This window comes from Nycticebus coucang, chromosome 2 (genome assembly GCF_027406575.1).
Source record: "Nycticebus coucang isolate mNycCou1 chromosome 2, mNycCou1.pri, whole genome shotgun sequence".
Lineage (NCBI taxonomy): Eukaryota > Metazoa > Chordata > Mammalia > Primates > Lorisidae > Nycticebus > Nycticebus coucang.
In genome coordinates, this window is record NC_069781.1 from 32,378,108 (window position 1) to 32,390,917 (window position 12,810).

The 12,810-nt window shown below is 36.1% G+C and overlaps 1 protein-coding gene across 1 annotated transcript in view; it reads right to left on the reverse strand.

Annotated features, from left to right (window-relative positions):
- Positions 1 to 11,261: 11,261 nt before the first annotated feature.
- The window catches only part of FSD1L (fibronectin type III and SPRY domain containing 1 like), a 95,668-nt gene continuing 94,119 nt past the window's right edge, over positions 11,262 to 12,810 (reverse strand). The window contains exon 15 of the mRNA XM_053566935.1: positions 11,262 to 11,822. Within this exon, the coding sequence (XP_053422910.1) occupies positions 11,694 to 11,822 (129 nt within the window). The 3' untranslated portion in view covers positions 11,262 to 11,693. The remainder of the gene's footprint in view (positions 11,823 to 12,810) is intronic.

A 12,810-nucleotide genomic window follows, 5' to 3' on the forward strand; every position in this document is an offset into this window, starting at 1 on the left:
GGATCATGGTTTAATCAAACCAACCATAAAGACATTTTTGAGACAAGTGAAATTTTAGTATGGACTGAGCTATTTATAGCTTTACTATAAATAATAATAAATAATTACTGTTAATTTTGCTAAGAATGTTAACAGAATGTGGCTTTTTTTTTTTAAGTCATCATTGATGCATATTGTAGTACTTACAAGGGAAATTTAAAAACTTAAAAAAAAGATTACACAAACATGACAAAATGTTAACATTTTAACAGCTCTTTATACTTCTCTGTACGTTTGTAAATTACATACATGTATATATATTTGTGTGTGTGACAGAGTGAGATTCTGTCACCCTGTCACATAACTCTTGGGTTTGAGCAATCCTCTTGCCTCAGCCTCCTGAGAGTAGCTGGGACTATTGGCATGCACCACTAGGCCCGGCTATGTTTGTAAATTATAATCAGAAGTAACAAGGGGAAATTATCAGATTCTTAAAAGTAAATACTTTTTAAGTGTGTAACAAATCTTGCACCGAATAAACCTAAAAAAAAAAAAAAGTTTAAGCAGAGGATTGCAATGACCAATCTTCTGATTTGAATTAAATTCAAGAATGGAAAAACTGAAGTTTGTTTTTCTTACATAAATATAATGCATCATTCATAATTTCTGTAGTTTCTGTAAAGTGTTCCAGGAATTTAAGATACAAGTAAAGGATCTGAATTTAGAGTCCTAGAATTTTTTTTCCTGGCAGTCCTCCACTATCATAGATGATTATCTTGAACACAAATAACTTGTCAGCAACTTTTTAAGCTCCTCATCTCAAATTCCCCCATTTTCCTTATACTTTATATATTCATTTCATTGGTTTATATGTTTAAAGTATATAATTACAACAATGACTGCCATTGGCCTAAGTCAGTTTGGGAACAAACAGGTAATTCATGGTAAACATACTACTCAACTGGTGGCAGTAATACTTATCAAGCACAAAACGGTCTGCTGTGAGCCTTCAGCTCATGGTAAACAGGAGTCAGTCTGCTTTAATCTGGTTAGCCAATACAGTTAAAGGCAGGGTATGAAGATTGGTAATAACAGTCTCTATTAAAAGTAAACATCCAGGGGTGGTGCCTGTGGCTCAAAGAGTAGGGTGCCAGCCCCATATACCGGAGGTGGTGGGTTCAAACCCGGCCCCGGCCAAAAACTGCCAAAAAAAAAAAAGTAAACAAACATCCATCTCTTAAAACTCACTTGGCTATGTGCATGCACATGCAAACATCCTAGCCGACTCCTAACATTTGTGGGGTCTAGGGCAAGAGTACCAATGGAAGCCAATCCTGACATATTTTAATTGTCTAAATAGCTGAGAGCTAACTATCAAAATGTTATATCCTTCCAATTTGACAAATATTTCTCAAGTAACAGAAATCAAGGTTCAAACATACATGAATGGAATTCTCAAATTCCTTGCACATCTATTAGAAAGTGGTAAGAACTAGATTGGCCTGTCCTTCCCTGGGTCTCTTTTTACTTCTAGCTTCAGCCTGCTACAAGGGTCCTGACATGCATGCATGTAGACATCTTAGTCTGTACATCCAGGATCCATCCATACTTCTACAAGCTGCCATCCACAAAGTTATATACAACTGAAGTAGTTTTTATTTGTTTTAGAGTGGACTTAGGGAAGAGGCCTGCATATATCCTGGAAGGCAAACTTTGGGCTGATGGGCAGGGAATTCTGGGGTCCTGGCTTATCTGGTGTATAGTGTACAACCGGGTAAAGTAATATGGACTCCAAGTAGGCACAATCCCTTGGCTTCTTCAATTTTTCATTCCAGGAGAGAGGTGCATGTAGTAAGAACATGGGAAGCAAGTCTGGTCCCCCTCTTAACTTAGTATAAGTGCATACATACACTTAGGTATCATACTACATGGGGTCGGTCAGGCAAGGAAGTTCGCAAATTCATCCTACAAATAGTGCTACATACCTCACTGCTGAATACTACTATGGTCACCTTCTAAGTCCTTCCCTTGGGAAACTATGGACTTAGTCCACCCTTCAAAGTAATTTTGGACCTCTTCCTGGAGTGGCCATCAGACCTGTCATTGTAAGAGGTCTGACAATTAAGTTCACAAACTTATCCTAGAAAGCGTGCTATGTACCTCATTGCTGAATATCACTGTGGTCACCTTTGAAGTACTCCCCTTGCCCATCTGGTGATCACGGTGGTACGAGGTTATGTACCATATTTTCTAGTATGAGTTCACATACTTGTGAGACCTTGTATATACTATTGGATGACTTCATATAATATTTCATAATATCACAGATACCCTTCCATTAATAGCATATCCATCAACAGCTGTGTAGGGTTACACAAAACAACACAAGGTAACCATCTGCTGTGCTGAACTGATGCAAAGGGGGCATAATAAACCACAAGAACCATGCAGTATAATGTAAAATGGGGTTTTAGGGAAAAACTTGGACACAAACAAATAGTGTACATGATAATCTAAGCTCTTATGCCATACTGATCCCATACAGGGACAGTAAGACTGGTATGCCAAGGAAAAGACTGTAATTAAGGAAACTAACTCCAATAATGGTCAACACATTTATAACATTTATTGAGGCAGGGGAATATGCAGAATATTATCTAGATCACTGTATAACAATGGTAGTTTGCTGGTGTAGCAAGTTAGAAAAGGGGAGCTTTTGAGGCCAGGCACGGTAGCTCACGCCTGTAATCCTAGCACCCTGGGAGGCCAAGACAGGTAGATTGCTTGAGCTCAGGGAGTTCAAGACTAGGGGAGCTTACAGAATTTTGGTAGTCCATCCTTTTGTTGAGATAATTGGGCCTGTCAAGCCACTTCTTTGTCTAGCTACCAAAAAGGGGGGTGGGGGTGGGCTCAGTGCCTGTGGCTCAAGCAGCTAAGGCACAAGCCACATACACCTGAGCTGGAGGGTTTGAATCCAGCCCAGGCCTGGCAAACAATGATGGCTGCAACCAAAAAAAAAAAAAATAGCCAGGCGCTGTGGCAGGCATCCATAGTCCCAGCTACTTGGGAGGCGGAGGCAGGAGAATCACTTGAGCTCAGGAATTGGAGGTTGCTGTGAGCTGTGATGCCATAGCACTCTACCCAGGGTGACAGCTTGAGGCTCTGTCTCAAAAAAAAAAAAAAAAAGGGTGGCGCCTGTGGCTCAAGGAGTAGGGCACCGGTCCCATATGCCGGAGGTGGCAGGTTCAAACCCAGCCCCGGCCAAAAACCACAAAAAAAAAAAGAACGGCATAGGGGACTTGGCGCCTGTGGCTCAAGCAGCTAAGGCGCCAGCCACATACACCAGAGCTGGCGGGTTCGAATCCAGTCCGGGCCCACCAAACGACGACAGCTGCAACCAAAAAATAGCTGGGCATTGTGGCGGGCGCCTGCAGTTCCAGCTACTTGGGAGGCAGAGGCAGGAGAATGGCTTGAGCCCAGGAGTTGGAGGTTGCTGTGAGCTGTGATGCCACAGCACTCCACCCAGGGCGACAGCTTGAGGCTCTGTCTCGAAAAAAAAAGAGTGGGGGTGGGGGGAAATAGCTTCCAGGGCCCTGTAAATTTGTCTTTCTTCAATTAACAATCACAGGGCTTGTATTTGCTATGGTCATGCTTCAATGAATATTACTTGTGAGTATACATGTAAGAGAAATAAGAAGGCAATTAAGTTTTGAAGGGTATATGCATTTAAAATCTTGATACTGCTAAACTGTATCTCCAGAAATTAACCTTCTTTTTTTTTTTTTTTTTTTGTAGAGACAGAGTTTAACTTTATCGCCCTCGGTAGAGTGCCGTGGCATCACACAGCTCACAGCAACCTCTAACTCCTGGGCTAAAGCGATTCTCCTGCCTCAGCCTCCCGAGGAGCTGGGACTACAGGCACCCGCCACAACACCCGGCTATTTTTTTGTTGCAGTTTGGCCGGGGCTGGGTTTGAACCCACCACCCTCAGTATATGGGGCCGCTGCTCACTGAGCCACAGGCGCCGCCCCAGAAATTAACCTTTTCACACTCCATCTCTTATATGAGGATACTGATTTCTCAATCTTTGTCAATTCCTCTCCCTATAACTCAAGACTATCCAGTCTCCCTTCATTCTTCCCTTGATGAAAATGGTCTTAGTTATAGAAGCTCTAGTCTCATTTCATCACTGATTTTCTGTTTCTTCTATATTGGTTTCAAGTTAGAATAAGAGTTTTAAAAAGATTATGGTTGTAGTTCTGACTCTCTTAGTTACCATATACCAAAATGTAAACCAAGATGTGGCAAGATCCAAAGAAAGTAACTAAATTTAATTATAGTTTCTTATAGCATTTTCTAACTATAGCTCCATTGTATAACAGTTGCTATTAGCAACATGAAGCTCTCCATATTTAAATTAAAATGAAAAATTTAGTTGATTAATACACTAGCTGCATCTAAAGTGCTCAATAGCTGCCTGGGGCTAGCAACCACTGTATTGGACAAGATAAATATACACATCATTGCATAAAATTCTGTTGAAAGCACTGCTCTAAAATGGAAGCTTTTTAAGCAAAGGAACTGTTACTTTGAAATATTCTCATTGCCAACAGCACATTGTAAACACTTAAGAGTTAATAAAATCAAGCACTGATGCAAAAGAAGGCAGGAAAAAAGTTTAATTTTTAATGAGATATTACAGGTGCTTTTGTAAAAACTTAATTGGGACATTCTATATAGAACATACAGTCATCACAACATAGAAGTTACTCTGCTCTGAATACTCAGTTTTAAAGTTAAAAAAAAATTTTATAAAGGCTTTGTCTTGTTTTGAAGAAAAATCAGGCAGTGTGCTTACTGAAACACTACTTTGCAACACTGAGTACATCATAAGTAGTTCATTAATGTTCTTCATCTGTAACTTAAACACTAAACCTGAGGAATTAGAATTTTCATTATCACAGCTGCATAGCAAAACCATGTCCAAATCATAGACATACCAAATCTACAGATTAAGATAACCTGTATGCCATTTAATAAATCCAATTTAGAGGGGGCGGCACCTGTGGCTCAGTCGGTAAGGCACCGGCCCCATATACCGAGGGTGGCGGGTTCAAACCCAGCCCCGGCCAAACTGCAACCAAAAAATAGCCGGGCGTTGTGGCGGGCGCCTGTAGTCCCAGCTACTCGGGAGGCTGAGGCAAGAGAATCGCTTAAGCCCAGGAGTTAGAGGTTGCTGTGAGCTGTGTGAGGCCACGGCACTCTACCAAGGGCCATAAAGTGAGACTCTGTCTCTACAAAAAATAAATAAATAAATAAATAAATCCAATTTAGAGCAAAACAAGTATGTCAGGAGAGATACTAACTGACACCCGGGTTAATTAACAAGGTTTTGAAATGCTTCATCTTATTCTTTTTTTAAATGACAATGCAGTAAAGTTATGAAATGTGGAGTGAACACACTTTGTATCAGTTATCCAGTGACAACAAACTGCTGAACTATGTGCACTATAATTATTTAGGCCACATTCACTCACTGCTTGTGGCACTGAGGAAACAAAGTGCAAATGCCTGAATGGAAATGTAGTTTAATTCATTTGTGTACTTATGCTACTATTCTACACTGACATACTAATGCTGTGGAAAGTCTGAGTAACAGGCTTGATGAGAAAATACAAAAAGGGCACAAGTCATGCACAAACTAAATGAATATTAAAGGTATTTTAATTGGGGCTTTTATTTTTTAAATCATGTTTGAAATCACTGGTGATACCACTTGTAGAACATGCTTTATCACAAGTAAATGTCATCTAGAAGCATACAAACACTTAAATCCATCATTAACTAAAAATAACACCTTACGATTACATAGTGCTTTACTGTTGTTGAAGCAATTTCCACACTCCATTTCATTGTATTCCTCACAACAGCCCTGTGAGGTAGGCTTAACAAGTAACAATTATTTTATAAATAAGGCAACGGAGTCCCAAATATGATAAATGATTTAATGTAGAGGTTACGCAGATCAAGTATATAGTGGAGCTAAGGTGGTTAATTTTAAATACTTTAAAAGAAATGAAGCCAAAATCATTTTTATGTCTTATGCAGAGATTTTAAAGACTAGTGGATTTTAATATACATTACTCTACAATTTTAGCTTATTATATATCTTATAGTATGAATTAGTTATAAAGTTGATTTTAAAGTGACTCCCTTAAAAGGTAAATTAGATTCAGTGCTTTGGTACCTTAGATATACTGAAAATGTTAAAAAAAAAAAAAAATTATTCATTCTTATAGCCCTTATGCTCTCCAGAAAGTTCCAATACTAACAAAAATGGCTTTTACCAATCACTTATAATTTGACTTATTTTAAATTAGTCCAAACTTAATGAGCTCCAAGCCAAAACAAACACATTCACCTACCTACCTTCTGCCATACGTACTGTGAAATCCTCTACGTTCCACTCCCAAGGACCAACTAACTAACACTGAATGGGTACCATTAAAAAAACATATCAGTTTAAATTTAACATAGCTTAAATGATTATGAATTAGAAGTCAGTACCTTATATTGATCTAAAAATAATAAACAATCTTTTACTTTAATAACTAGGTAGTCTGAGGAGAAAAGTTCTATGGCAATTTCTAGTATTTATTTATAAGCCAATATTAACATTTATTCAGTATGTCCAACAGTATATTTTCAATGAAAACATATATCAAATGTAACCCATGGAAATGCCAACTAATTCAAAATGCTTACAGTATTTAGGTTAATCAAATATTCCTGATAACAAAATTATTATACATCAGAATCACACATAACTGCAGAATGTGAATACTGTAAGATACACATAAAACCAAAACTTTACTGAAAATGAGGTAATCTTTCTGTGATGATTAAGAAAACATTCATGATCTCTTATAATACTCCAGTGCCAGCATTATAAAATATATATTTTGGTTCAAAATAACAAATAATTTATGGTTACCTGGATACTGAATAAATTTGTGCCAGCCATACATTTCCCTATAAGAATATATCCAATGTAAAAATAAAATCAAAAAAGAAACCTTTTCAGCCCCATTTTATGTGGCTATATAAAAGTGAACCATTTCATATGCAATTAATTTGTATTTTTTCTGATGAACTATACAAACTTATTTTGAACTTATTAGCAGAACATTATTTTTAAGATACAAACTGTCAAAAGCAGAAGAACTATGTGCAAAGTAAGTCAAACTTCACTAGCTTTGCAAACAAGAATACAAAGTAATATAATTTTGACTGCTGTACAATTCAAGTAATTACTGTATGAATTAGCCAATGAATGGACACTGATTTAGTAAATATGTCTGTTAAAAAATAATTATGATTTGAAAATACTGTCAATTTTTTTAGCCTAGAATCACATATTTTATAGTAAGAAGTCTATACCATACTTTAAAAATTAATACTCTTTGAAATAATCATTTTCTTTATATAGGGTGTCCATAAAGTTTGTGTGCAATTCAAATTGTACACGAACTTCATGGACACCCTTTCCTTTTCCAATTTTTCTCCACTTATTTCCAAAAGAAACATTAAAAATACATAAATAAATTTATGGAAAAAGTATATAGAGGAAAAACTTTAGATAAGTCATGAAACAGAATATCTTAGCCTAATTAAAAAATTTCATTACAAATATTTACTTTTATTGTTTAAACCACTAAGGATCAGTCACCAAAAAAAAAAAAAAAATCAAATTATTTATGATATTGTTCATGCTTTAATTTCATAAGTGAATAAATAAAAGCAAGCCAGTATCTTCTTATAACTTGGGGGAAAAATTACTATTTGCAGAACAGAGTAAGTAGGCCAACTCCAGTCATACAGCAGCATTTCAGTTTGGTAGAGACGGATGTCAAAATGGTAGAGATAGATCAATTAAACCCTTGTACAAACAGCCATGTTCCGTATAGTTTACCTATACCTGGAACACTAAAAGAACTGTGGTATATTAAATTTCTATGTGCATTAGTTATTAAATGTTTGGTATCTACATATTTACCGTAAGTTAAAGACGTAATATGATGTAGTTAGCCAAAAGAGTCAAAGTAAATTGTAAAACTCTTTTTCTAAAGTGCTTAAGGCAGTTCCTTCATTTCTTTATCCAGTTTAATAAAACTAGATTGTAATTCAACTGCTAAAAGAGAAATGATACTAAACACATGTTCTTATAAAGCAAGTTTTTTACACTATGATGCATCCATGATAGTCAACCTCTCATGCATTCCTTTATAGAAAGCAATCATGTTTGACCAGTCAAAACAAAAATAAGCAGGAAAGAATGTTTGAAAGTGTTTACCAACTTTCCACAATATATTAAATAGACTAAAAGAGTGTAATATTTTTAAATTCAGATGTCAATGAGAATGTTATATATTATGGTCAAGTTAACAGTTACCTTATTTTGAGACTATTTAAATAGGCACTATATTTGATTATTTTTCAGTTTGGAAATGAGGGTGACAAACTTTCTCTAGTTTAACTTAACAAATTAAAAAAACACACGTTTTGTTTTCTAATTGTAAAGACCTTTAAAGAAGAAGTGCAGTAAGAGGAAATCCTCAAATTATTATTTTGAAGTGACAGTAGTATAATTTAATATCATGTATTAACATACGATGAGAACTTGGGACTCTGGATTTACTACATTTATATTTATTACTACAAAATCTTTCAGAATGAAATCTCCCCAGTGAAATTAATATTTTCCAAATGAATATTAGAAAATTTTTTATGAAGAGTTTCAAATGATGACATTAGCACAAGAATCACATGCGCTCCTCCAGCCCCTGATTAATATATTCATTTGCCCATGCCCCTGAAACAGAAGGTCCTCACCACTATAACAGTATGCTTTCTGGCTTAAGTATCAGTTGACAGTGCATTGGGCATGGAGCAAGAGTATGCTTAGAGGAAAAAGGCACTGAATTAATGAGAAGACACAATGATATAAGACATAATAGTAAAATTTTTTCTACAAGAACATCTGGCCTTTTCTGTGTCATTTTGGCTAAAATATACTAAAATTCACATAAAGCAACTTGACTACTAAAATACTGCTTTCAAGTGTAAGCCTATGAAAAGGGAATTAAAACTTCCTCTTTTCTTAGTACCTGGAATAGCCCCTGTACAGGGAATAGAACATCCAAAGATTTCTTCCAAAATCTCTGTGAGGAACAAAAACCAAAATTCTGTTTGGAGAATCAAAAGAACATCTATTGGCATACTTCATTTTATAAGCTGCCATATAGTCGTTCAAATTACCAGTATGTCATCAGATAATAGTACAGAGATGAATATCCTCTGGAAAAATGATACTCCAGTTCAAATAAAACCTTATTTAGATTTGTTTCATGAATGAAAAAAAATCCTATCTGTAAGTAGTCAATTTTAAGAGAATGAATTATTACACAGGCCTTTATGCAACTTAAATGTAAGCAGAAATGGTCACTTCTTGGGAGAAGACTTCACACCATAAGATATTTAAAATGAGAACTAAAGAATATCAACAAAAGAAATTAAAAGCTTCAAAAATTAAGAAAAAATACAAAGTCAGACCTCTTCAAAATGTCTAAGGAATTCTTAAGATTCTGTAATTACAACTTTCAGTTTGGCTCAATGGACCTGAGTTACAAATTTTAATCAATTTTTTAAGAATAATTATGTTCTGCTCAACAACAAACGGTTTTTACTTATTAACATATTTTCCCCAAGTTTGGGGAAACTGTGGATTTTGGAAAAATTACACTCTTTTAGGGGCGGCGCCTGTGGCTCAGTCGGTAAGGCGCCGGCCCCATATACCGAGGGTGGCGGGTTCAAACCCGGCCCCGGCCAAACTGCAACCAAAAAATAGCCGGGCGTTGTGGCGGGCGCCTGTAGTCCCAGCTACTCGGGAGGCTGAGGCAAGAGAATCGCTTAAGCCCAGGAGTTGGAGGTTGCTGTGAGCTGTGTGAGGCCACGGCACTCTACCAAGGGCCATAAAGTGAGACTCTGTCTCTACAAAAAAAAAAAAAAAAATTACATTCTTTTAACAAAAGTAATGAGAAAAATCTATACTCTGAGGGTTGTTTGAAAAATTCTTATGCCAATTAAGTCAGAGATATGTACGTTTTTTCTAAAAACAACTGTTTAAATCATTCCATGTTTTATTAAAAAGAAAATATATATTACTTCAGTAAAGAATAGTTTTACATACCTCCCTTTATAATTTATCCTTCTTAGATAAAAGTTGAGTAGCGTAGGTTTTTCTACCTTCTATATAACTTTCATATGCTTTCATTCCTACTGGAGATGTTAAAAATCAGCATCATTATTATCAGTTAGTGCCAACATTGAGTGAGAACTTCACCAAAGGTAACTATTGAAGGTGGGACTAATCCCGAGAACAAAATAATATAAGTCTTTAAAAAATACTACCCATCGGGCGGCACCTATAGCTCAGTGAGTAGGGCGCCAGCCCCCTATACCGAGGGTGGCAGGTTCAAGCCTGGCCTCGGTCAAACCGCAACAACAAAAAAAATAGCTAGGCCTTGTGGCCGGCGCCTATAAAACAAAAAAAGAAAAAAAATACTACCCATAATCCAAAGTGATAGAATGAAAAGAAGTCTAATTAAATAGGGCAACATATAAGGAATGCCTCTTTGTTACTGTGTTAGTACAGCAGGGAAAAAACTAAAATTTGAGTGATTTTAAGCTGTTATATATCTACAAATTGTTCCTCTCCATTCTGTTTTGAATTAAAACCACAAGATAGGATGTATTATGGGGTAACTGAAAAAAAAAAAAAAAGAAAAAGAAACCCGCAAGAGAAAAATCACAATATTTTGGACAAAAGAAAATGATATGTGATCTAGTCAATAAACAAGAGAATAATTTTGTGAAATTCATTTATAAAAGGGAAAAAAATATACCATGGTAAGAAAACTCTTCTATTACCCCCAACCAATGATTTTAGTTTTTAGAAAACCTTATGTTGTATGTTATTTTTTTTTTTTTTTTTTTTGTAGAGACAGAGTCTCACTGTACTGCCCTCGGTAGAGTGCCGTGGCGTCACACGGCTCACAGCAACCTCTTAACTCTTGGGCTTACGCGATTCTCTTGCCTCAGCCTCCCGAGCAGCTGGGACTACAGGCGCCCGCCACAACGCCCGGCTATTTTTTGGTTGCCGTTTGGCCGGGGCTGGGTTTGAACCCGCCACCCTCGGCATATGGGGCTGGCGCCCTACTCACTGAGCCACAAAGCTTCAGTATAAGAACTAAATAATAAGTAGTGATGAAATAGAAAAGTGAAAATATAGAGGAATGAAGGCAAACTTTAGAAGCTTTTCACCCCAGGCCCAAGGGTTACCATATATAATTAAACACACTGGAAGAGCCAAAGTAATCCAAGAAACACAAAAATGGGTTTCTGTGTAAATATTTAAGCACTGCCTTATTCCCCATTTACTCTTCAAGACATTAAGTTTCTTGATTGATATCTGCTTGCTTCTATGATATTGCACAGTAAGTTCCTGCAAATGCCTCATACTAGATGCTTAATGCTAACAGATTCCAGGCTTCAAAGCAGAACATAGCAAATCTTATTTTCAACCACTCACATATTTCTGTCATTAGTAACTGCACAGAAAAGGCCACCCCAAGCAAGAGGGAGGGTAAAAATATTTAGACATTACTGATAACATTGTTCAGGCTGCTTGCTGAACCAGTCATTCCATTTTCACTTTTTTGAAGTGTTCTCACAGCACTTGGAACCTGCATCCCAGTATTCAAAGAAAGTCCACCACACCAAACCTAAGAAAACACAAAAACAAAGACTCAGTGAGATTCAAATCAAATTAGAATTTCAGTGATTCTTAAATTTCCATTTGAAAGGCAAAATGGCAAATATATGAACATCAACAAGTCCCAAACTAAGAACCTTCATCTATGAGCTGGGATGTGGAAAGGCTAACTCAGAACTTCCCTAGAACCACAGAGGCCAGAGGAAGTCTCTGTGGTAGCAGTACCCAATGGAACTGCATACCCAAGATTAGAACCAGGGCTACAGAAATCTAGAGACTAAATTAGATTAATGATATGGCTTTCATTACTGATATTAAACTTCCTAACCAAAAGCATATAAAAAACCAACTTCCTTATCTCAACTGTGCTTTGGGTTTTGATAATGAGAGGTAGCCCGAGACCATAGGAATGTAACACCCTTCTGTTAAGAGTAAAATCTACTATTTTTTTTCCTCTATATAGTTAACAATAAAAACTTCTTTAAAATTCTTTAAGGACTTCTGAGAAAAATACAAATAACAACAACCAGACATGCTTGCCATGTTCTATTAATTATCACAAATATAAATACACTTAACAGAAGATGAAACTGTTTTGCTTGTGAACAAAGCAACTAGGATTTAATATACTAAAAAATAACAGATTTGGAACAGAGTTATAAGAATTAAAATATGAAAATATGGATCATTTAAACTATTATCAACTACCATGTACACAGCAGACACAAACTTAAAGGAAGGGAAATTGTAGAAGTTGTTTAAGTATTCCTACTTTCAATTTTACTCTTAAGTGTTCACTATCTACTAAGTTATTGTACCAAAGAATCTACTGACCTGTGAAATTTAAAGTTATCCAGTTAACATTCTAAATTTTCTAAACTAGCAGGCTCAGTAATGACAACTCCCAAAATACAAAAGCAACCTCTGACTATAAACTTACTGTATTACTTTTTTTGAAATTATTTAAGTGATTTAGAAAAATATTTACTCAAAACATC